Source organism: Phocoena phocoena, chromosome 9 (assembly GCF_963924675.1).
Source record: "Phocoena phocoena chromosome 9, mPhoPho1.1, whole genome shotgun sequence".
Lineage (NCBI taxonomy): Eukaryota > Metazoa > Chordata > Mammalia > Artiodactyla > Phocoenidae > Phocoena > Phocoena phocoena.
In genome coordinates this window covers 19,456,993-19,484,248 of record NC_089227.1, presented here as the reverse complement: position 1 = coordinate 19,484,248, position 27,256 = coordinate 19,456,993, and the positions used below count along the sequence as shown (strand labels likewise).

Below are 27,256 nucleotides of genomic sequence, written 5' to 3'. Positions count from 1 at the left end.
GGAGTTGCCCCTAAACAGTCTTGGAAGGAAAGACTGGAGTATAAATGAGGTAACCCAATAACATAGAAGCTATTTGGAAGTATGACTCAAATCATCTGTCATTTTCAGATAAATCATTTCCCTTCTTTCATTTGGCAAAATGCAATTAATAGACATAGTAAAGCATGATGTTTTCTATGTAAAGAACTTGTACAACTGAAAAAAAAACCTGATCACACCCATGGCTTTGAAGGACACCTAGATTCAGTTCTTAAAGAAGTTAAGAAATAGACATTCTTCAGCTAGGTGCTTTGTGACCACCTAGAGGGGTGGGATAGGGAGGGTGGGAGGGAGACGCAAGAGGGAGGAGATATGGGGATACATGTATATGTATAGCTGATACACTTTGTTATAAAGCAGAAACTAATACACCATTGTAAAGCAATTATGTTCCAATAAAGATGTTAAAAAAATAAAATAAAATCACCATGCTGAACTGGAAAAAAAAAAAAAAAAGAAATAGACATTCTACAGGCGACAGTAAGCCCAGTTCCCTAGTTGAACAATTCTCACTGATAACTTAGAGCTAAAGAGCAATTTCATTTTACGTAACTACTCCAAAGGAGCAGTCAGAATCATTTTTTAAATTAAAAAAATTTTTTTTGCATTATACAAACCAAAGTGAGGCATGTTCGTATAACTTACCATATGTTTGGATTCAATTCCTTTTGGTGGTAGGAGTCAAAGTCATCTCGTAGGATAATACTGTCGCTATGAATTTCAGCTAAAAGAAGAACAAAAATTTAGAAAAGGATTACACTAAACAATAGATTTAGCTACACAAAAGAGTCAACATGCTGCATTTATGAGGAATAACAGTATTTTAAATTAAAACTGGATTTTAAATGAGCAGATGATTGTATTTGCTTTGTCCCTAAACTACTAAGTGAAAGAGTAACTCTGTTGTTTAGAAGTCTGGAAACCACAGCCCCCAAAAAGAACCCTACCAAGGTGTCACCAGGCTGCAGAGGTGGGAAGACCAAGGTCAGCACTAACCTACAAGGAGATGTCACCCAAGACTTGCCCCTCATAGCTCGACACACCCAGAACAAGGTCAGTGTCTAACTCATTTTAGAGCATTGAAGGGAACAGAACATTGTGACTATTTATTGTCAGCTAACATTGCTGGTATTTACTAACCCATTTCCTCTTCTCTTTCCTACTATCCCTCTTGCCCTGGCTTGCTTTCTCTCATTCCCTATATTCACTCATTTTTTTACTTAATGTGTTTCAAATTGTTAACATTTTTCCCCCTTAGAGCTGCACAGGAGAAATTATCTACATGAATAAGTAAAACTCCCAAATAAAGTCATGTTAGAAGTCAGGAAGAATGCCAGGGAACCATCCATAGTCTTAAATATATTCTCATTACACTTGAGATTGTATTAAATACTTATTTTTAAGCTACAGAAGAACTCGAGTCATGCCAAAAGCAAAGAATGTTTTCATAAACTGTAGAGTATGTGATATTTCCACTGAACAGAGGGTTCACAAGTAAAAACAATTTCATGACCAACTACAATGTAAGTAGGCTCATTTTTAAGGTTGTATGAGGAATGATAATTATTTCTACTTGAGTTGTAAAAAATGAATTTAGTGCTCAAACACCTCCTCATCTGATTCCCATGGTTTGCTGGGGAAATTTGTTTCAGCTAATATAAATTCTCTGGGTCTGTATAAATTTGTTTGGACTAGTTTACACATGCTTTTCAGGAAAATTAAAATCATATGATCTGATTAATAAAACATAACCAAAATTTTTTATTTTTTTCAAAAGTGACATTTTACCCTTTTTGGGGGCTCACTTGAATATAATTCACTGAAATCACTGGGTAATTAAAATCACCTCCAAATATCAGGAAGCACACTTCCAAATTCTCTTTGCCACCTGCAGCCATCCTCGCCCTCTTTATACCGGGTATGCCAGCAGGTAAGCACATAACAAAGTCCGGGAAACCAGTGAATCAGCATGTATTGAGAGAAATGGCTGTTCAGACTCGAAGCCTTAGGCCTGACAACAGGGAGGATATGGATTTACACTGGAGAGAACACTGTGATGTCTTCTGTGCGTGGGAGTGATTTAATGACTCCTCTGAGCAATTAAATGCAGTGCCTGAAATGCCTACAGGGTACCGCTCTCTCAAATACCCAACCTGGTCGAGGCTCAGCTGGGCCACTGCGGGTCACCAGCCTGCCTTGGCTGCTAGAAGGCATGCTTCTAAGTGCTTGCGTTCATCTGCCAAAGAAGTGGAGCCCTAAGCTGTAGTATTACATAAAAGTAGAGCTTCTCAAGGCAGATTTTCCAAAGAGAAAAATAAATTAATTGGGTTTATAGGTTGAAAGAGAAAGCCCAAGAGACAAATACTGACCCATCTGCAAGTCCCACAGTGAGAGACATCTGAAAAAGCTGGAGCCAGCTAGGATGACTTCTTTTCATTTTTATTAAATAGTGTGTGTAGGAAACTGCTTTTAAAATAAGTCTTCACTGTCACCTATGAGAAATTTAACTCTTAAAGATTATTTACTTTCTAGAGATATTTTTTAAAAGGCATGGGTAAGCATCTATGGTTATTTGTTCATGTGTTTATTTCTTTACAAACATTATTATATCATTGACTATATACTTTACAAATATGAATTCATTTAATCCTCATAACAACAATAGGAGGTAGGTACTATTATGACTTCCATTTTATAGATGAGGAAACTGAGGCACAGAGAGGTTAAATAACCTGCCCAATATCACGTTGCTAGCAAGTGGTGAAAGTGAGATAAATCCAGTTGGTTTGGCTTCAAATCTGTGCTATTAAGCACTATACAACCCTGCCTCAAGAACTGTGGCCCACTAAGTACATGGCAGAATGAAAAGATCATGAGAAAAATGAGAGGTGGCAACTTTACATGGTGACATTAAAAAAAGCATTTAGTTATTTACACAACCTCATTTTAATTTTTGAAGAAATGGCCAAATTATTTCTCTTTTTACAACCCAATACTACTTTGAGCAGATATCTCAGACCTGAAAGATCTCAACTCCTCCATACTCATAGCTCCTTGCCCATTGCCTCCATGCTCTACTATTTATGATGGGTAGGGGCTCTGGGGAAATTTCAGCATTAGAACACTGTGTCAAAAGATCACACTCAACAGGATCCCAAGGATAAATGTACTAACACGTTCAAAAGTCCCTCCATTAGCCCCAGCTGGGCAGCTGGATCACCTCATAAGGTGAGGTCCCGGGTTCAAGCATAATCTGGACCTGAGTCTGATTTCAGTGATGATCAGCGAATCAGAGAGGGCAGAGAGTTTCCTCACCTCTGTTTCACCTGCTCACATGGCAGAGGACTGAAACAAGTAGATCTAGTACTAAGGTCAGTGACATCGGGGTCTCAAACACTTACCTAGATGCGGGTGCATACTGGCCTCTGTTGGAGCTGGACCGAGAGAGAAAAAGGGAAAGATGATTGATTAGCAACAAGAGCAAAATCCATTAATAAATAATCACAAATACAGTTACAAAACTTAGTCATACTAAACAAATTAAATGGCTAGATAGAACCTTTTTAGAGGAGTAAGAAGAAAATGCCAATTAACATCCTAAAGTAGAACGGCCAACTCACTATTCATTATATTTAAAAGTCAAAGTGAAAAGTAGAACCCCTTACATACAGGGCAGTTATTTATTATGCAAGTTAGTCAGGTATCCCTTGAAACACACAATATAAATGTGATGTGAGCACCCATTACATGACATGGGCTGTTGTGGGTGTGAGGTATAGAGACAAAAAGCACCATCCTTGCCTTCAAAGAGCTTACCATCTGGTGGAGACAACTACAATATAGTGTAATAAGTGCTATGGGAGAGTGTTCAGAGGTCCTGGGGTGAAAAGGGGGACACGGAAGGGATACTAATTCCAGGCTGCCCAGGAGAAGAGGGTTGTCAGGAGGGGCTGCTGAGTTTTGAAAGACTAGCAGGAGGAAGATAGGTGGGGGTAAAGGAGGGGAGATATGCTTCTTTCTGGAGTGAAAGTGAAATGGCATTGAGAGGTAAAAGAGAATGGCCTTTCACAAGAACTACAACAATTTCAGCATGACTAGAAGGAAGTTTAAGAGGAGGGGATGGAAAAGTGAAGTTGCTAAGATTGGGAGGCCGAGATCATGGAATTGAATGTTAAGGAATTTGGATTTTACCATGGAAGCATGATGATCTCCTGAACATTTATCAGCAAAGGAGTGCATGTTCAAATATGCATTTTACAAAGGGGCGCTCTGATAAGAGTTAGGAAATAAGGGACACTGGCCAATTAATACTTTGGTTATGTTTTTTCCTCAAAGGACTTCCATATCTATGAAGAAATGTTGCCAATTCACTATCTAAAAATTAGAAATCATGACAGATATTTTAAAATCTTTTACATTCATTAAAGAAGAACTTCAGCTGGATATTAAAAAAATTAGTTTCTATCACGATGGTCAGTGCTTCAGTTATGTTAGATGAAAAATCCAGACTTAAGAGCATTTTAAAACTAGAGACTGATGTTTGTCTTACTGCTGCATACCAACATATTATATATATTGAAAATACTTGTGCTCAGCTGTATGAAATAGATTCTGTGGAAAGTGTCATAGATACAGTTGTTAGAATACACATGCAAATGCTCTGAATCATCACTAGTTTACAGAAATCAAGAAAAAACAAAAAACCCAGAAGAAAAATTTAATGATTTTGTGTTTTACGCCAAAGGTTATTGGCTATGAGGAGTTTTACAAGGATTCACTGAACTGTTAACTCTAAGATTTTTTTGAAACAAAAGGAATAATTGCCAATTATCCAATAACCAATGACAAAAACAAGGCACACGGATGCACGTTCCCTCACTAATATCACACTACATATGTGTGAACTGAACTTGAAGCCTCAAGGAAAGCAAGAGTTTACTTGCAAGGTAGTTGAAAACTTAAGAGAATTCATGTTGAAATTGAAACCTCCAACACACAAATAAATAATGATTTTACATATTTTCCTAATATGATCAATATGCAGATTTTAATTGCAATTGACAATTTTCTAAATTGTCTGCAAAAAAACTCCAAAAATATTTGAAGAATTTCTCGTTGATATTGATAATTTTGGAGTTGCTTTTCAACTTATGTAATATCCCTGTGAATCCCATGTTAATAATACTAGGCTGACACAAGAGTAAATGAATTTACTTGAACAGACATAGTTTTCAAACTGACATGTTTTTGTACCAAAGTTAAATCAGCTCTTCTGAAAAAAGATGGACAAATCTTGTCAAGGTGGGTGTGGATATTAAAGGAAAATAATTTTTTTATATTCGACTCAGTTATTGGAAGACCTTTAAGTAGATATGGAATACTTTGATAGGTCAATCCAGTTTTCAAAGGTAAAATTTACAAAATCTTAATATAGGGCTCCCCTGGTGGTGCAGTGGTTAAGAATCCGCCTTCCAATACAGGGGACATGGGTTCGAGCCCTGGTCCAGGAAGATCCCACATGCTGTGGAGCAACTAAGCCCATGCACCACAACTACTGAGCCTGTGCTCTAGAGCCCGTGAGCCACAACTACGGAGCCCACTTGCCATAATTACTGAATCCCACATGCCTAGAGGCCGTGCTCTGCAACAAGAGAAGCCACCACAATAAGAAGCCCGCACACGACAACCAAGAGTAGCCCCTGCTCGCCGCAACTAGAGAAAGCCCTCGCGCAGCAATTAGGACCCAATACAACCATAAATAAATAAATTTATTTATTTATTTTTATAAAGATCTTAATACAGACCAAGTATTCCAATACTTAAGATGTGCTGTAACACTACCATATATAAAATAGATAAACAACAAGGTCCTACTGTATAGCACAGAGAACTATAGTCAGTATACTGTAATAACCTATAATGGAAAATAATCTGAAAAAGAGTGTGTATGTATATATATGTGTGTGTATATATATATATGTGTGTGTATATATATGTGTATATGTGTGTATATATATATATATATATATATATATATATATATATATATGGAACCGAATCACTGTTGTACACCAGAAACTAATACAACATTGTAAATCAACTATACTTCAATTAAAAAATGTGCTTTAAGTGTAAAATACAGACCAGATTTCAGATAATTAGTACAAAACTGTAAAATATCTCAATTTTATATTGATTATATTATATTGAAATACTTAGTATTTATATAATCTGTGTGAATTAAACTGCATTATTAAATTTACCTTTTTTTTTTGCTTTTTTTTTTTAAATGTGGTTTCTAGAATATTTAAAATTACACCTGTGGCTCACATTATACTTCTATTGGACAGTTCCAAGCAATAGCTAGGAGGGAGATCTGTACTGTTCATCAATTAAGGAAGCATTATCACGCAGGAGGTGGTGAAGTCATGGAAGCAGACCAGCATGTTACTCAGAGAGAGCAAAAAAAAAAAAAAAGAGTGAAATGAAGAGGTAAATGTGCATTTCAGGGACTGGAAGAACAGGAGCTAGCAAAGGAGACCAGGAAGGACTGCATTTCATTATGGATATAAGGAAAAGAGAGAGTTTTAAGAGAGAAGAGGGTTAAAGGAGAGGCCAAAATAATCCTAATAACGCTGGTATCTACTGAGAACATCCTGTTACCAAGGCACAGTGTTAAGCAGGGTGTGTAGATGAACCCAGGGAATTTGGCCTCAGTGATAACTCTCTCAACTACTGTACAAACTACTTTTTCAAGAAGGTTCACTGCAAAGACAAGAAATGAGATTTTGTAGCACCTAACAAGGGACTTGGACCAAAGGGATGTTTTTTTTGTTTGCTGTGTTTCTTAGGATATCATAGTATTTTATCATGTTCAATATTAACTACCTTACCAAAGGGGGTCTCTGTATTCATGGGATAAATTGTTAAGATGGGCAGGAAATAATACTGATATTTGTAAAATGTGTAACTTGAAAAAAACTGGGAAATAAGTTAGTTAAATTAAGTATAAAATTTATGGCAATTATCAGAAATATTTTCTAGTCAGTACAATGGATAGATAAGTGTAACAAAATGTCTGCAGAGGCATCAGTTAAATTACCTACTTGACTTTAAATGACTCTGGTGACTAAGGCCTGGATGCAATAAAGAGAATGTTATGTTTTAGTGTACTTTAAGGAATCTACCCAAATTGATATCTCCCTTTCCGAAATTTTGGCACATGGCATTTTTCACTGAACCACCTCCAATCTAATCATCAGGGAGGGGCCATTTAGAAATGACCCTCTAAATCAGAATCTCTGAGAACGGAAACTCAGAATTTGTATTTTTAAAAACCTCCTCAGCTGATTCTGATAAAAAGCCAGCTTCAAAAACCATTGTCTTAATCCCCATAAAGTTAACAGCTGATTTTTCAGCAGAAACTCTGCAAGCCAGAAGGGAGTAGCAAGACATATTTAAACTGATGAAAGGGAAAAACCTACAACCAAGATTATTCTACCCAGCAAGGATCTCATTCAGATTCGATTGGAGAAATCAAAAGCTATAACTATGAGACAAGCAAAAACTATGAGAATTCAGCACCACCAAACCAGCTCTACAACAAATGCTAAAGGAACTTCTCTAAGCAGGGAACAAAAGAGAAGAAAAAGACCCACAAAAACAAACCTAAGTCAATTAAGAAAATGATAATAGGAACATACATATTGATAATCACCTTGAATGCAAAGGGATTAAATGCACCAACCAAAAGACACAGACTGGCTGAATGGATACAAAAATAAGACCCTTATATATGCTGTCTACAAGAGACCCATTTCAGACCTAGGGACACATACAGACTGAAGGTGAGGGGATGGAAAAAGATATTCCATGCAAATGGAAATAACAAGAAAGCTGGAGTAGCAATACTAATATCAGACAAAATAGACTTTAAAATAAAGACTGTTACAAGAGATAAGGAAGGACACTACATAATGATCAAGGGACTGATCCAAGAGAAAACATAACAATTGTAAATATTTATGTAGCCAACATAGAAGCACCTCAATACATAAAGCAAATGCTAACAGCCATAAAAGGAGAAATCGACAGTAACACAATAATAGTGGGGGACTTTAACACCCCACTTTCACCAATATTCAGATCATCCAGACAGAAAATAAATAAGGAAACACAAGCTTTAAATGACACAATAGACCAGATAGACTTAATTGATATTTTTAGGCCATTCCACCTGAAAGCGAAGAATACACTTTCTTCTCAAGTGCACATGGAACGTTCTCCAGAATAGATCACATTTTGGGTCAAAAATCAAACCTTGGAAAATTTAAGAAAACTGAAATCATATCAAGCATCTTTTATGACCACAACGCTATGAGACTAGAAATCAATTACAGGGAAAAAACAGTAAAAAACACAAATACATGGAGGCTAAACAGTGTGCTGCAAAATAACCAAGAGATCACTGAAGAAATCAAAGAGGAAATCAAAAAATACCTAGAAACAAATGACAATGATAAAATGACAAACTGAAACCTAAGGGATGCAGCAAAAGCAGTTCTAAGAGGGAACTTCATAGCAATTCAAGCTCACCTCAAGAAACAAGAAAAACCTCAAATAAACAACCTAAGGTTACACCTAAAGCAACTAGAAAAAGAAGAACAAAGAAAACCTAAAATTAGTAGAAGGGAAGAAATCATAAAGAAAATGGAGAAAGTCCGCATCTGCAGGCGGACTCTCAACCACTGTGCCACCAGGGAAGCCCTGTACTGCTTTTTAAAATTCCATATATATGCGTTAGCATATGGTATTTGTTTTTCTCTCTTTCTGACTTACTTCACTCTGAATGATAAACTATAGGTCCATCCACCACCTCACTACAAATAACTCAATTTTGTTCCTTTTTATGGCTGAGTAATATTCCATTATATATATGTGCCACATCTTCTTTATCCAGTCATCTGTTGATGGACATTTAGGTTGCTTCCATGTCCTGGCTATTGTAAATAGTGCTGCAATGAACATTGTGGTACATGTTTCCTTTTGAATTATGGTTTTTTCAGGGCATATGCCCAGTAGTGGGATTGCTGGGTCATATGGTAGTTGTATTTTTAGTTTTTTAAGGAACCTCCGTACTGTTCTCCATAGTGACTGTATCAATTTACATTCCCACCAACATGACAGGAGGGTTCCCTTTCCTCCACACCCTCTCCAGCATATATTGTTTGTAGATTTTTTGATGATGGCCATTCTGACTGGTGTGAGGTGACACCTCATTGTAGTTTTGTTTTGTGTTTCTCTAATAATTAGTGATGTGGAGCATATTTTCATGTGCCTCTTGGCCATCTGTATGTCTTCTTTGGTGCAATGTCTATTTAGGTCTTCTGCCCATATTTGGACTGGATTGTCTGTTGTTGTGATATTGAGCTGCATGTGCTGCTTGTATATTTTGGAGATTAATCCTTTGTCAGTTGCTTCATTTGCAAATATTCTCTCCCATTCTGAGGGTTGTTTCTTCATCTTGTTTATGGTTTCCCTTGCTGTGTAAAACCTTTAAGTTTCATTAGGTCCCATTTGTTTATTTTTGTTTTTATTTCCCTTACTCTAGGAGGTGGGTCAAATCCCTTGCTGTGATTTATGTCAGAGAGTGTTCTGCCTATGTTTTCCTCTAAGAGTTTTATAGTGCCTGGCCTTACATTTAGGTCTTTAATCCATTTTTAGTTTATTTTTGTGTATGGTATTAGGGTGTGTTCTAATTTCATTCTTTTACATGTAGCTGTCCATTTTTTCCAGCACCACTTATTGGAGAGGCTGTCTTTTCTCCATTGTATATTTTTACCTCCTTTATCAAAGATAAGGTGACCAAGGCTTCCCTGGTGGCGCAGTGGTTGAAAGTCTGCCTGCCGATGCAGGGGACACGGTTTGTGCCCTGGTCCGGGAGGATCTCACATGCCACGGAGCGGCTAGGCCCGTGAGCCATGGCCACTGAGCCTGCACGTCCGGAGCCTGTGCTCTGCAACGGGAGAGGCCACAACAGTGAGAGGTCCGCATACCGCCAAAAAAAAAAAGCAGTACGGATGAACCTAATGGCAGGGCAGGAATAAAGACGTAGACGTAGAGAACAGACTTGAGGGCACAGGGATGGGGAAGGGGAAGCTGGGATGAAGTGAGAGCATAGCACTGACGTATATACACTACCAAATGTAAAATGGATGGCTAGTGGGAAGTTGCTGCATAGTTTCTAAGAATGAGAGACAACAAAAATATTCCTAAAGAAGTAGGCTTTGGCTTTGGAGAAAATAGGATACAACACACCTTTAACAAAAGTAAAGGTTTCTTCCCGGTGTCTCTGCATTGTGATAAGAAGACCAGGTCAGATGATGACCACAGATAGACACAAGGGAGGATGCACTGGCAGTGAGGGCCCTGGCAGTTGTCAGAGGGAATCGAACTGGAGAGAGGAGAAGATAGTTTGGAGTGGTTCTGTACCCAGAGAGGTGACTGAGGGGAAGTTTCATAATATGGTCCTGATTTAGCTTCACTGGTGAGACCTATAAGACTATATATAAAGGCTGGACGGAACTTTACACTGTGAGGCACTCACTTTTTATTTTAACACCAAGCTGTTAACAAATCTGGATATTTCTAGATTCACAAAAACGATCAGTTGTACATCCTACACTATAGAAAAAATTCACTTCTGAGAAAAATACCAGGATTTCATTTTGGTTTACACAAACCATTGATTAGTTATGAAATCATTTACCTTCCCATAAATGTTGGGGCAATTCAGGTTAATATGAAGTTTCTACCAATAACTTGTAAACTCTCATAAACAATGCAACAGTTAGAGGCGAAACTTTCAGTGGTGTTTTAGAATTAAAGTACAATGATCATGGGATACCATATCTTGCAGTTGGATTTCATTGATCACTCCAAGGAGCTCCATGAGTATTGGCAATGGATAAATAAATCCAACTCATAATTCTGAATATCTATTTATTTTTACTAATCCTAGGCAAGATGACAACATCTATGTTAACAGACGACATAACATAAAGAGTAAATAGATTCATGTTTCAAAGAACTCTAGATCTCATTCAAAATATTAGCACATCTTTGTAATCTTTACCTACAAAGTTAATGTCACTGAAATCCACAGAAATGTAAAAACTATGTCCTTTGTAAAGCTTGACAACTTCAAGTAACCAGACTAAATTGGAAATTGAACTTAAGTTGTATCTTGATAACTTAAGGAGTATGCCAATGTCATCAAAATGAATCAACTTAGTCAAAACCACAGATATAATATGAAATGCTAAACAGGCAAGTTAAAATGAAGATTATATTTTGCTTAAAAAAATAAAGTAAAAGCAAGCCAACAGAATGTAAGAATCATGATGGCAATCTCACTAAAGCCTCCATGTTTTTTAAAAGCATGTTTCCAGCAAAGCATTAGCAATGAAAGCATGGCATACTCTGACTTGGTTTTAGTTGAAAAAGCCAAACACCTTTAAAACTTTAAAATTATCAACACAAATTGGTAGCAATTTTCCCAGGAAAGTATTAAAAAATGAGGATCTATGTAATATCATTAGTCAAATATCTCCTGAAAGCAGGTAAACAAGAAAAAAAATGGGGAAACTTTTAATGTTTTTTTTTTTTTTTTTGAGGTATGCGGGCCTCTTACTGTTGTGGCCTCTCCTGTTGTGGAGCACAGGCTCCGGATGCGCAGGCTCAGCGGCCATGGCTCACGGGCCCAGCCGCTCCGCGGCATGTGGGATCTTCCTGGACCGGGGCATGAACCCGTGTCCCCTGCATCGGCAGGCGGACTCTCAACCACTGCGCCACCAGGGAAGCCCACTTTTAGTGTTTTAAGCATAATACAGTCCTTTCATACTAGATACGTAACAAATGTTCTTAAGAGTCAAAATCACTCATAACTGTGCACTAACAATTTATTTTTCCAGATTCCTTTCAGTGTTTGTGATGGAGCCACTTAAAAGTTATTTGGGGACTTCCCTGGTGGCGCAGTGGTTATGAATCCGCCTGCCAATGCAGGGGACACGGGTTTGATCCCTGGTCTGGGAAGATCACACATGCTGAGGAGCAACTAAGCCCATGTGCCACAACTACTCAGCCTGCGCGCCACAACTACTGAAGCCCGTGCACCCTAGAGCCTGTGAGCCACAACTACTGAGCCCAAGTGCTGCAACTATTGAAGCCCGTGTGCCTAGAGCCCGTGTTCCGCAACAAAGAGTAGCCCCCACTTGCTGCAACTAGAGAAAGCCCACACACTGTGACGAAGACCCAACGCAGGCAAAAAAATTTTTAATTAATTTTTTAAAAGTTATTTGTCCTCCAAATTCTGTAGTAGGACGTATCCAGGTTATTTGTTTTGGTAAAATACAAAGGTTTACATCAATAATGAATATTCTAGGTCTTTGCTTAGTCAAACATTTTCCTAGATGCTAGGGTATTATTAAATGACCTGAATATTAGGTATATAATTTCACTAACGTTTCATGGGCTATGTAAAGAAGACAAGAATGGATCTTTTTAATTGATAAGTTAATACAATTGAAAATAAAAGAAACCTGAATCATTATTTTCAGAAGATACTGTAAAATTTCTTTGGAAAAATATATTCCTTGGAGAGCTTCCCTTTTACTTAGCTGTGCTATTCTTGAAATGGTTTATTAATCTCCATGAGTTATAAGAAAAAGACTGGAATTGCCTTGAATGAATACAAGAACTCATTCTAATGCAAATTTGATAAAGATAATTATGCCAGGAATAGTGAATGTGAATGATTATTATGTGAAACAACTGTAAAGAGACCCCACTTACAAACAAGACAGTCAATTCACATCATAGAGATTGAGGAGGTCTAACCTGAAAAAAAGTAAATTCGGTAGCAAAGTTTTCAAAGAAAAATATGCTTCCTGATCTCTTTAAACAAGACTATTATTTATCTGTTTAGAGTACAAGTACAAAAAGCATGTACTGACACTTTGTTGAGTAACTGTAAAAAAGCACTCAGCCCACATATGTTAACACACCTTTGTGCTGGTGCTGGTTCTAGAGTCGGCAAGAGTTGAAGTTACTAAGGAACATGCTTACTTTTTTGGAAGGTGAGATATATTTTTAAAAGCTCATTATTTTCCACTCACTGTAAATTAATCTGACCTTCACTACAATATGAAAATAACCAGTATTCAATCCCTTTCCAAACTTTTAAACACAACTAATGTTAAATATCTATTGTTTGGCACTAGATAGAGTTACTCCATCAATACTGCCTTTCATTTACTAAATATATTTTCTCTATTATCTCCAATTATTTGGAGAATCTCACAGATTATAATTAATAATTTGTCCTTATGACACTAGCAACAGAGCACTTGCTGAACTTTGCAGATAGTCAAATTCAATGGAAGATCAGAAAATTTCTGTAAACTTCAACAGGAAGCAATTGATTTCATTTGGACCTTAGAGCTCACAGCCATCCTTTTCTTAATTACATTCTAACAGGTTAAATCTTTGGATGTTTTTAGAAAATATCACAAACATGGATCATTATATGGTTTCTCAATATTAAATCGAAGCAGAAATTCTTCCTATCATCAAGTCAATTTGTCCAAGAGACAAATTACATGTTGAAAGTAAAGAAAAGCTTCATTTCTTATAAAGCATTTCTGTGTTCATGCTCTTTCAAAGGTTGAGGTCACCAGCATCTCCTGAGGTCACAGCAAGCTAAAATAAGCAAAAGAATGGGGTCGCATTTAACTCCTCCAAAGGCTGTTCTTTTGACAAAAGTGGTTTTCTTTCAAATGCCTTATTTTGGAGGAAACTTTTGAGTAATCATGTGACTTCAAAACATATTTTGGCCAATTTGTTCAATAAATTATTCACTGCAAAGGATGGAGATTTCAATATGCTGGGCAGAAAAAGAAAGGAATGTCTGGAAACAAATTGAGGGAATGGTTAATGAGCTTTGTGTTAATATTATTATTTTTTTAAAAAAGCCTTTGAGTCAGGCAAACACTATATGGCGGATGATAGGCATTTCTTACAAATATAGGTATTATGTTATGGGAGCTATAGCTCCTGAATCATTTTAGAATTCAAAGGCCCTAGGTAGTTTTGCCTCAGGTATCTCTTCACCTAATTTGAAATTCAAATGTATGAAACTTCCAAAGCTAAATATGACAAATTAGACACAGTCTGTGAAGTTACCATTTAATGAGCTATGAACCTAGACTTTCATCTCCCCAGGAATAATTTCTTTATTACTCTTTGTATTTTATTGCAATAAAGTACCATTTGACCTTCAAGTATGATAATTAAGCTTCCAAAAATGTTATAAATTTAGAGTGAGAATACTTCTCCCTGTGTTCAGGAATATACTTATGATCAGTATAAAAGATTACTTAATATTTAAAGACAGCTAAATTATACACAGAACCAGCAATATTAGAAAGCATTTTTCTCTTCCCTTCCTCTCCTATATCCCATCTCAATTTGAATTGTGTCTCATAACAACTTATCATCACTCATATTCTAAAATATATGGAATAAGTGCAAAATGAAAATATATCTTTATAACCTACAACTGGGGGAACAGAGCACTCTTTCAGGTAAGACTTATTCTACTAGGAGCTGTCAATAATGAGATCTTAAACACTGAAACTTGTGACTCATTGTCTTGCCATGCTCGTGCCTTCACCTTTTCTAGGGGAGATATTCATATATTTTTTCAAAACTTTGCCTAAGTTATGAATGAAATCTTAAGTGAAAGATCAGAATGTAAAACAATATATCATCTGAATTGTTTGTGAAGAGATGGAGATGATATATTCAAGATGAACTTGAAGAGATGAAGTTCATAGATGGGGCAGAGGAGAGGAAGTGCAGCTATAAATTGACCTGTAGCCTGAGCATATTTGGCCTTTAAATAGCTTTCAGAGGTGGGAAGAAAAATCATTAGGATCATCATCATCACCAAATAGTAATAATAATAACAACAACAGCAATATTAATACTACTACTAAGAAGAAACCTTGTTACTAATGTTAGCAGAAATTTGTTAGAGGTCTACCAATATCTATTCTCCCCTTCTTTTTTCTCACTGGACTGTGGCCCCCAGTTAGAGGTATATTTCTCAGTATCCTCTGCAGCTCCTGAGACAAAGGAATCAAGTTCTGCCCACAGGGAGGTGAGCAGAAGTGACCTGGGTCACTTTCAGAGCTGGGTCATGCCCTTTAAAGGAACGGGCATGATTCTTGGCCCTCTAACCTTCCTGCTACTAGGACATGGCCCCTGGATATGGAAGCTATGTTCTGTACACAGTAGAGCCACTCCACCAGCCCTGGACCATCTACCCCCAGACTGGTTTATGACTGAGAAATAAACACACTTCTAGCCATTTAAGCCACCTGCAGTTTGAGGCACATGCCAAAGAAACTTCATCTATATTCTAAAAGAGTTATTTCTTGTGGGCTGGGGAATGGGTCCCTATTGGGGAAGGGTATCCTCTCTCTCTCAGTCATAATCCTAAAGGCCAGAGTGTAATTTAGAGCTGATAAGACTGTGAGTTCCTGTGAGTAGAGATTTCAATTTGTATATCTCTGCACCCCCATGCCTAGCACAATGTTTGGCACACAGCTGCTCCAAAAATGTTAGTTGATTGGTTACTGATAACATCAATAAGATATTATTGCTAAAACCATTGCTGCTAGAAAATTCTAATGTTCTAATGCTCTCCTCTGTTCCCTCCCCTCTTAGTTACTTGTACATATGTTATCGTCTTCATTTTACCTTTTCACTTTCCTTTATATACTTAAGGATAAACTGTACAATTCGCCTTATTCTAAAATAGATGTAAGGCAGCTAACAAAGAAAGGCAATCGAGCAAGACAATAACGTGGGAAAACAGGATAACAAATCAGGGTTGGAAAAATATATCCAGTGGAGATAAATATGCAAGATGCATGCTCTGACATTTTAACTTTGGCTCTGAAGCTCTAAAGTTACAGAAACTGAAGAGTTGAAAACATGAAAAGCACACATATTGCTTAGGAGAAGCGTGGCTATTTCAGATGCAGAGACTTAAGAGAAGCTTCTCCTGCGGTTGCTTACAAAGGGGACACTGAGCAGTGCAATGAACATCATTTAAAATAACATCCATCCAACTGTGAATTTTATAGGGCTATTCCTAATAAAGTCCATCAAAGCAAAAGGAGCGCATAATGTTTAAGTATGATTGTAAAAACAGTTATGCGGATATAGGAGGTGAAGGTTGGCTGGCAATTAAAGAAACAATATTGGGTTGGCCAAAAAGTACCTTCAGTTTTTAAGTAAAAATAAAAGACACATTTTTCATTTTCCCCAAGAACTTTATTGAACAACGTATTCACCATTTTGTTCCACTACCTTCTGTCATTTTTCAGGCAACTTCATAATTCCATCGTCCCAAAACTTTTTATCTTTTTGAGCAAAGAACTGTTCCAGGTGCCTTTTACAGTCTTCCAGGGAATTGAAATTTTTTTCCATTAAGAGAATTTTGTAAAGACTGAAATAAATGGAAATCAGAAGGTGCAATGTCTAGTGACTATAGGGGATGAGTCAGAACTTCCCAGCCAAGCTGTAACAGTTTTTGCCTTGTCATCAAAGAAACATGCAGTCTTGTGTTATCCTGATGGAAGATGATGCCTTTTCTGTTGACTAATTCTGGATGCTTTTTGTCGAGTGTTGCTTTCATTTGGTCTAATTGAGAACAGTACTTGTTGGAATTAATCGTCTGGTTTTCCAGAAGGAGCTCATAATAGAGGACTCCCTTCCAATCCCACCATACACACCACATCACCTTCTTTGGATGACGACCAGCCTTTGGTGTGGCTGGTTGCAATTCATTTCACTTGCCCCACGACCTCTCCCGTTCCACATTATTGTACAGTATCCACTTTTCATCGCCCATCGCGATTTGTTTTAAAAATGGAACATTTTCGTTCGTGTAAGTAGAGAATCGCAAGCAGAAATATGGTCAAGAAGGTGTTTTTCGCTTAACTTATGTGGAACCCAAACATCAAAGTGATGAACATAACCAAGCTGGTGCAAATGATTTTCAATGCTTGATTTGGATATTTTGAGTATGTAGGCTATCTCCCACGTGGTATAAGGTTGACTGTTCTCAATTAATGTCTTAGTTTGATCACTCTCAACTTCAACTTGTCTACCCGACCATGGAGCATTGTCCACAAAGAAATTTACAGCACGAAACTTCGCAAACCACTTCTGACACGTTCAATCAGTCACAGCACCTTCTCCATACACTGCACAAATCCTTTTTTGCGTTTCAGTTGCATTTTTACCTTTCTTGAAATAATAAAGCATCATATGCTGAAAATGTTGTTTTCTTCCATCTTCAATATTAAAATGGCTACACAAAAATTCATCAATTTTGATGTCTTTTTTAAAATGCACGCTGATATGACAGCTGTCACATACAATCTAACAGAAATGTTTCGAATGAAGTTAAAGACAACTAAGTGCTACCAGAGCCATCTTACAGAAAAAAAAGAATGAAGCTTTTGGCCAACCCAATAGTAATTAGACAATTTGTGATAGGTATACCTGCTCTATATGGTTCATCCATTCCTTCAACTAATAGTTGAGTACCTACTAAGTGCCAGACACTGCCAGATTCTGGGAATGTAAAAGTGATCCAATATCTGCTTGATCAAGGGTTTCAAAGGGCAGGAGGAAATACATGTAGAAGTTAACACATGACAACGCAATAAGATAAACTAACTTCAATTTGTAAGTATAAGGTGGATTAGGGTTAAAAATACATATGATGGAGGAGGAGAGATTTGAACTGGATCTTTAAGGATGAGTGTAACTTCATCAGTAATATGGAGACGGAGGTAATGTGGCGTGTATTCCAGGGAAAGAAACTGGCATATATACAAGCTACAGAGATAGGGGACAGGACAGCATGTTTGATGAAGTCAGTGCTTTTTACGGCTGAAGTAGAGAGTTTGATATTAGGTGAGGGTGGGGAATATGGAGAGAGCCTACATGCGATGAGGTTGGAGAGAGAGGCAGGGTCAGATCATGGAGGGCCTTGAAAGCAGGTTAAACTGGGCAAATGGAGGCAGTTATAGGGTTTGAGGCTGGGAGGAAAAACATGAGGTTTGTGTTGAAGAACATTTTGATAGATGTGTGGAAAGCTTGAACCAAAGATATGGCTGTAGATGCAGAAATAAAAGCATTTGTTTAGGAGATACTGAGAAGATAAAATAAACTGGTCTTAGAGATACTGAGTAGACAGGGAAGAAAGAAAGGAATGAGGAAAGAAATATTACCTAGATCTCTGTTTACTGACTGGGTCGAATATGTCACTGACTATAACTGCAATGAAGGGGACCAGTTTGGGGGAAATGTCAAGTTCATTTTAGAATATATTGAGTTCAAGGAATCTAAGGAATCCAAATGTCAGTGCCCAGTAATAATAATGATAGCTAACATTTATAGAATATTTATGTGCTAGCCACAGTGCTATGCACATCATTATTGCACTTAATCCTCACAAGTTCACTAGGTTTCTTCTGGGCATAGAATATTGTGCCAGGCTCTTGGGAATGGGATGGGATGACCAGAAAAGTAGGTACTATTTTTTTCCCTATTTTACAGTTAGGTAATTGAGACTTTGAAAGATTACATAGCTAGAAAGTATCAAATTAGAAATTGGAGAATTCCCTGGTGGCGCAGTGGTTAAGAATCCACCTGCCAAGGCAGGGGACATGGGCTCAAGCCCTGGTCCGGGAAGATCCCACATGCCGCGGAGCAACTGGGCCTGTGCGCCACAACTACTGAGCCTGTGCTCTAGAGCCTGCGAGCCACAACTACTGAAGTCCATGTGCCTGGAGCCCATGCTCTGCAACAAAGACAAGACACCGCAATAAGAAGCCTGCGCACCTCAACTAAAGAAAGCCCGCGTGCAGCAACTAAGGCCCAATGCAGCCAAAAATAAATAAATTAATTTAAAAAATAAAAGAAATTGGAACCCAGGGGCATATAGCTCCAAACTCTACTCTCTCAACCACTTTGCATTACTGACTCAGTAAGCATGAAGCAAATGGACAGAGCTCAGGAGATGAAAATCACAGGTGTGAGTGAGATCACCAGGGACAATATAAAAAGTCGAAAAGAAGCTGCAGGACAGAATCACTGCCAATCCCAGACTGTATCCATACGAAGCTCAGGAACTCATTAAGGAAACTGAGAAGGAGTAGGGAAGTCAGGTAGGGTGAGGACCAGAGTCCTTTGGATTGGTTGGCACCTGCTGGGTTACTGATGACCTGGAGGATGACTGTTTCCATAGATTACTGGCAGTAGAGGTCAGATGGTGGGGTTAGGAGTGAAGCCTGAGAACACACATGACTCTCTCAAGAAGCTGGAGTGTGAGGGAGAATGATGGCCAGAGGAGTACTCACAGTCAAAGACAGCGTTCCTGCTCAAAGTTGCAGTGGCTTTGGCATGTTTAAACCCTGAGGAGGAGGGGATGGTGAAGAGGAAGAAGCTGACGATATGGGAAAGAGAGGGCGAAACTGTTGACCAAGACCTCAGAGGAGATGGGGGGAATGCCATTCCACTGAGTTTATGTTTTTCCTGTGAATGTATTTTGGACTTTCTCTTTTAGGTTTGGACCAATATATAAACTATTTATGAACAGGATGTGAAACTGCCTTATATTGCCACACATTCCCATGCATCTGGTATAATGTTCCACATATAACCATAGGGGACACAGCATAATATGTGTTAATAGTAATGAATCCCAACTCTTACAAACATGATTATGAAAATCTGTATTAATTATTACATTAAACAACTGAACTTTCAATGTAAAACTACGGTTGGATTAATTGGTTGCATGAAATAATACTTCACAAGAGCCAAAGTAAAGTTGTAATTTATGTGTGTTTACAACAGCTTTGCTCTCCCCCAAGTAATTATACAGATGCAAACCTAGGCTTTTCCTCCAGAATGGGGGGGAATCCAGCAGATTACACACCAGATTGAGTAGAAAGTGTACTTCTATGGGCATCCAAAAGAAGTCAATGTCAAATTCTTGTCAGGCATAAATCTTGGTGTTTTGACTCTGGACTAGATAAAGCTGTCAAGGGGGAATGTATAGAGCCCTGAGAGCTGAAAAGAAGCCTGTTTAAATCTGTGTTCAATCATCTTAGAGTAAACAGCACCAGCCCAAAATACTATTCTTTAGGAAATTAAAAAAGCAGTCAGACCCACCTAGAGCCATTAGCAAGGAATTTTACTGTGGCCCTATGAGTCAGCTCTTCCCCTTAATCTTGTCTGTTGTCAAGATCACTTAGGGACACTTTTTGCCCACCACTGCCCCAGGAGGGCTTCAGTTCCTTCCCCTGTTGGGTAGTTTGTGAGACCCTGAAGCAAGACTAGGGATTCCTGAATGATTTTACCAGAGCATCCTAATTCAGCTCTCTGTTTGTAAATTACAAAACATAGGATGTCAGGAATAGCAGTTGCAACTGCTACACTGACAAAATAGCCACAGGGAAACAGATGTCTTTTTTTTTTTTTTTTTTTTTTTTTAATTTTTGGCTGCATTGGGTCTCCGTTGCTGTGCGTGGGCTTTCTCCAGTTGTGGTGAGCCGGGGCTACTCTTCGTTGTGGTACACGGGCTTCTCATTGCGGTGGCTTCTCCTGTTGTGGAGCACGGACTCTAGGCGTGCAGGCTTCAGTAGCTGTGGCACGTGGGCTCAGCAGTTGTGGCTCACGGGCTCTAGGGTGCAGGTTCAGTAGTTGTGGCACACGGGCTTAGCTGCTCCACGGCATGTGGAATCTTCTCGGACCAGGGATCAAACCCATGTCCCCTGCATTGGCAGGCGGATTCTTAACCACCGTGTCACCAGGGAAGTCCCAAAACAGATGTCTTTAGCTAGTAAAAGTTTTATGAATGGGAACATTCAAGTGAAACACATCATTCATTATTTTTCACTTCATCAGTTAAAGTGGATATGGTAAAACCCAACTCTGATGCTTAGTCAATTTTGACTTCTTTAGTCTGAATTAATAAAAAATTTACATTTCAGGATACTGGAAAGACATTTAGTAATACAAGTTACTAAGCATTCAAGGATAGCCAAGGGAAGTTTCTGGTAGATGTGACCTACAATTTATACAATATTTGGGTATAAAAGGTATTCTTTATTTTTCATCAGATTTACTGAGATATAACTGAAAAATAAAAATTGTATACATTTAAGGTATTCAACTGGATGCTTTGATGTGTATACATATACATTGTGAAATAATTACCACTATCAAGCTAATTAACATATCCATCTCGTCACATTAAAAGGCATTCTTACTGGACAGCTAAGAATGTAAAAGAATGAAATTAGAACACTCCCTAACACCATACACAAAAATAAACTCCAAATGGATTAAAGACCTAAAGGTAAGGCCAGATACTATAAAATTCTTAGTGGAAAACAAAGGCAGAACACTCTAGGACATAAATCACAGCAAGATCCTTTTTGACCCACCTCCTAGAGAAATAGAAATAAAAACAAAAATAAACAAATGGGACCTAATGAAACTTAAAAGCTTTTGCACAGCACAGGGAACCATAAACAAGATGAAAAGACAACCCTCAGAATGGGAGAAAATATTTGCAAATGAAGAAACTGAAAAAGGATTAATCTCCAAACTTTACAAGCAGCTCATTCAGCTCAATATCAAAAAAAAACAAACAACCCAATCCAAAAATGGCCAGAAGACCTAAACAGACATTTCTCCAAAGAAGATATACAGATTGCCAACAAACACATGAAAGGATGCTCAACATCATTAATCATTAGAGAAATGCAAATCAAAACTACAGTGAGGTATCACCTCACACCAGTCAGAATGGCCATTATCAAAAAAATCTACAAACAGGGCTTCCCTGGTGGCACAGTGGCTGAGAGTTCACCTGCCGATGCAGGGGACGTGGGTTCGTGCCCCGGTCCGGGAGGATCCCCCGTGCCGTGGAGCGGCTGGGCCTGTGAGCCATGGCCGCTGGGCCTGCGCGTCCGGAGCCCGTGCTCCGCAACGGGAGAGGCACAGCAGTGAGAGGCCCACGTACAGAACAAACAAACAAACAAAAAATCTACAAACAGTAAATGCTGGAGAGGGTGTGGTGAAAAGGGAACCCTCTTGCACTGTTGGTGGGAATGTAAATTGATACAGCCACTATGGAGAACAGTATGGAGGTTCCTTAAAAAACTAAAAATAGAACTACCATACGGCCCAGCAATCCCACTACTGGGTATATACCCTGAGAAAACCATAATTCAGAAAGAGTCATGTACCACAATGTTCACTGCAGCTCTATTTACAATAGCCAGGACATGGAAGCAACCTAAGTGTCCACTGACAGATGAATGGATAAAGAAGATGTGGCACATATATACAATGGAATATTACTCAGCCATAAAAAGAAACGAAATTGAGTTATTTGTAGTGAGGTGGATGGACCTAGAGACTGTCATACAGAGTGAAGTAAGTCAGAAAGAGGAAAACAAATACCATATGCTAACACATATATATGGAATCTAAAAAAAAAAAAAAACTGGTTCTGAAGAACCTAGGGGCAGGACAGGAATAAAGACGCAGACCTACTAGATGTGTGTGTTTGAAGAGGTTATGCCAAGCAGTTCACAGGCCAATGAGTATACGTCCACTCCTGCCTGTGCCTCTACCGTGATCTGTGCACACTGTGGCACCAGCAGCCACGCTCGATACACTCACATCTGCTTGACACTTGCCACCTTTGTCTTACAAGGGCTCAAAAGTGTGTGTTCTCTCCTGGGTGTTCAGGGAATTAAGGCAGCAGTGGTGATCTTGTTTATTGAAGTTGTAATTCCTAAGGCTTTTTAATGTTGGATTTTTTAAATTTAAGAATCTATTTGGTAAAATGGAACCCACCTTGGGCTGTGAGTCCAGCCAGAGATTTGGATTCTAATCCTGCCACTCGTAAGTGGTGTACAGTTTTGTCAAGTTAACCTTCCTGGCTTTGTTGCTAATCTACACATAAGGAAGCTACAGAGCTAGGATCAAGAGCATACGTTCAAATATTATTCCTCATCCTCTGTCTATACATACCACATACATTAACATTTTCAGCAGAAACTCTGTTTACATGATTCTGAGGAATATGGATTAGGTCTGCAGCTCTTTCTAGACTGTTTGACAATAATACTTCTTGCAAAAGACTGACTTCTTCTAGTTCCTTTCAGGTTTTCAGTCAATTCTGAAATTGCCTCAATCCTTTGCTTTGATCACCTCTAAGAGTAGTTCACAAAACACTACCACAAAAAAAAAAAATGGTCACGAAGAACCTAGGGGCAAGATGGGAATAAAGATGCAGACCTACTAGAGAATGGACTTGAGGATACTGGGAGGGGGAAGGGTAAGCTGGGACAAAGTGAGAGAGTGGCATGGACATATATACACTAGCAGACGTGAAATAGATAGCTAGTGGGAAGCAGCCGCATAGCACAGGGAGATCAGCTCGGTGCTTTGTGACCGCCTGGAGGGGTGGGATAGGGAAGGTGGGAGGGAGATGCAAGAGGGAAGAGATATGGGGACATATGTATATGTATAACTGATTCACTTTGTTATAAAGCAGAAACTAACACACCATTGTAAAGCAATTATACTCCAATAAAGATGTTAAAAAAAATAAAAACAAAAACAAAAAAACCCACTACCACATCTGTCTTTAAAGTCACCTAATGACATTTTGGGCAATCCCACAGATACCTTCTTGGTCTTTGCTATGTTACTTCCCACTGAGGCCTGCCTGACTTACCTGCCACCCTATTTAAAATTGCAAACTGCCTTTCCCCCTTCTACCCAACTGTGTAATTTTACCCTGCCCTATTCTGAGGTCTTTTTTTTCCCTACAGCGCTTGCCACCTTCTAACATGGTATCACATTTACTCATTTATTATATCTCATATTAATTGTCTATCTTCTCCACTACAATGTAGGCTCTAGTAAAGCAGGGATCTTTGCTCTGTTCACTACCATATCCCAAGATCTAGCTTAGCCTGGCCCAGGGCAGGCATTCAAAAATCCTTTGTTGAGTACTGAATGTTAAATGAATTCACTTCTTTATTCTCTACTGCTGGTGAATGAACCTAAGCATCTTCCGCTTTCAAAACAATTGGGAGTATACAACCTGGCACCCGCCTACCCCACACCAGACTGCACATGAGAAAACTCTGTTTCCTCGTCTGTACTACCTCGTCAGCAGAATTCAGCTGTATATGTGTTTATAATTACTTAGGAGCTCAGGATTCAAGGTGAAGACATAAAATCCCCAAACCTGATTTATGTCCCAAGAGCATTCAGGGGCCTCATTAGTGTTTAGATGGAAATCTGTGAATAGTTTTCAGATTTCTTAACGCAATGATTCATCATTTTTCAACCCGAGGTCAGTGTAGAGAACACTGCTTTGGTGACAGCCACACTGCCTCATGGTGTTCCGCAGCAAAAGTTCAGGGTTAAAGAAGATTTTTTCAAGAAAGACAGAGATTTTTCAGATGTATAATGTTTAAGGTGATATTCAGCAAACATTTAGAGTGTCTGTTTTATGCCAAGCATTGTTAGATGTTAAGAAAAACAAAAAATTAAGTCATGGTTGCTGGGCTCAAGAAGCTTCAAGTCGGGGTGATGGGGTGGGCATGAGTATTTAAACAAATAATTATAACAACATAGACCAATTACGTTAAGGGAGACAGGCAAGACCTCACACAGGAGGAGACATGGGAGTTGTAATTCAGAATTTTCCTTCAGTTCTTAGAAGTGATTTATTCCACCTGCTTCAGCAGAGTTGTCCCTCCTTCATCATAAGTATAACCTTATATTTGTTGTGTTTTGGGGAAACATATATTATAACCCAAATAATACAAGCTCACTGTAAAAAAAATATTAGAAAATACAGATAAGTTCAAAGAAAAAAATTAAATGTCCATAATCTCACCACACTGATCTACTTAGTCTTTTTATTTCCTCCTGGCTGACCTTGAATAAAATTTTGCTCCAGCAAGATGCCTTCCCTTTATCATTTACTGAGCTTGTACTTTGTGCTAGGGATTCTGGAGAGTATGGTCACACAAAGCCTGGATCCAGACCTAACTCTCTATGATTCAAAAGTCCTCGTAAAGGCTAAATCCAAAAGGAAATGACTGCCTCTTAGCATCATTCTCCCCTCAGGCCTCAAGAAAGGAAAAGCAGCTCCTGACATCCAGGAGCTGGCCTGGCACTCACAGCTGGGCCTTGGTGCTCTTCCAGTGAACAGAAACAATTTCACAGAACATCAGCTTCACACAAAGCCACTCTGTTATCATGATGGGTCAAGACAGACAAAGGACCACTTTATAATCACATCTGAATGCAAGCACAACCAGAACATTGTCCAACTCACAATATACCATGCATCCCTCTCTCCTGGCTGATAGTAGTAACTACTGCTTCTTTATCAATTACAGCCTTAGCCTGGCTCTGCTCTGCCCTCCCTATGGGTAAGATTTATTGAGATCCCCAACCATAGAATACCCACACTTGCTAATAGCATCCAATCCAGAGCAAAGCCCCACCTCCTTAAACCTGAGCCCAAATTACAAAATATAGGCCCAAATATCATAATGATTCCTTTTATAATTTCCACTTACTGACCCACACCATAGTTCCCAACGATGTACCTTTTCCTATTCTGGAATGAGCACTAAACCCCATCTGTTCAACTCTAGGTGTGCGCCTGATGGTCTTTGTCTACAAGGCAGTGAAAGTCTATAAATACTTTGTGTGTGTGTGTGTGTGTGTGTGTGTGTGTGTGTGTGTGTGTGTGTGTGAGGGAGAGAGAGAGAGAGAGAGCGAGAGAGAGAACGAACCCATCTTTCCCTTGAACCTGCTTTCCACTCGGGCTGCACTTCCTCTCCTTCCTTTTAATCTTAGATTTTTTCAAAGCCTCAACTTTAAATACTTCTCAACTCACAACAATTTGTCTTCCCTTGACTGTCTGACTCCAAACCCTGGGCAAGAGCTTTCCAACCTGTAAGGCTTTAATATGCTTAGATGCTCATGTAGTCTGGCCTCTCCTGAAACCATCCTCACTTATAAATTGCCAATGACCTGTTAATTGAAAAATCCTATAGCATTTTTCTTGTTCTCCTCACCATTCTTTTGGAAGCCTCTGTCCCTTTTGAACGCCTCTCCCATGTTGAAAATTCTTCCTTAGTACCCATATTTCTGAAGCTTGCCCCTTCCCCCAGAGTTCCCTCTTCCGTCCCTGCAATGGCTAGCATTCCACACTGGGCCCCTTCCTCCCTTCTCCAGGGAACTCCCTGGATGAGTACATTGCCTCCTCAGCATCTACATCCTGATGTGTCTCCAAACTGCCTCTACTCAGCAGGCTGCTGGAGAGCCCTGTGGGATGGAAAGCAGCTTCCTCAGGCCAACACGTTGAAATCCAACCACTGAACTCCAACTATTCATTCATTCAATAACATTTATTGGGTGCACACTATGCACTGCACATCGTGGAAGGCTTTAGAGATTCAGCAATAAAGAGCACAGTCCCTACCCTCAAGGAGCTTATAGTGAACAGCAGACAAGGCATGTGCGTTAATGCTCTTATTACAACACACAATGAATAGTTATCAAATGAACGAATGCATGCTTAAGGAAGAGATTTCTTTGAAAGGCAATGTAATATGAATGCTAATACCGTGGGCTACTGGCCAAACTGCCTGGGATAAAATCCCAGCTTGGTCAATTTCTAGCTGTGTGACCTTAAGTTATTCTCACTGTGCCTTTGTTTCCTCATCTGTCAAGTGCAGATAATAATAGTTCAGGGGGCTGCAGTAAAGCTTAAACGAGTCCATGTTTGTGGAGTGCTGAGGGTGCAGTCTGGCACATAGTAGTGCTAACAGTGTTTCCATTTGCATTATTCCTGCGCCTTCAGAGTTATGTCACCATGCACGAGAGTCGCCAAGACCAGATAGAGGAGGACTGTAAGGGGGATCAGAGACTTTTTTTTTCAGGAGGAGGTAATACCAAAGCAGGGTCTGAAAGCCTGAGCTAGACGAAGAAGACAAGAAGATGAAAAAGGGTCGAC

General features: G+C 38.9%; 1 protein-coding gene across 2 annotated transcripts in view; it reads right to left on the bottom strand.

Moving 5' to 3' along the window:
• Positions 1-27,256, bottom strand: part of RELN (reelin) — a 522,720-nt gene that overhangs the window by 272,803 nt on the left and 222,661 nt on the right. For both annotated transcript variants that reach the window (XM_065883760.1, XM_065883761.1), the window contains exons 5-6: positions 3,441-3,473; positions 685-763 (exon numbers count right to left, since the gene is read on the bottom strand). In XM_065883760.1, coding sequence (XP_065739832.1) covers positions 685-763; positions 3,441-3,473 — 112 coding nt within the window. The remainder of the gene's footprint in view (positions 1-684; positions 764-3,440; positions 3,474-27,256) is intronic.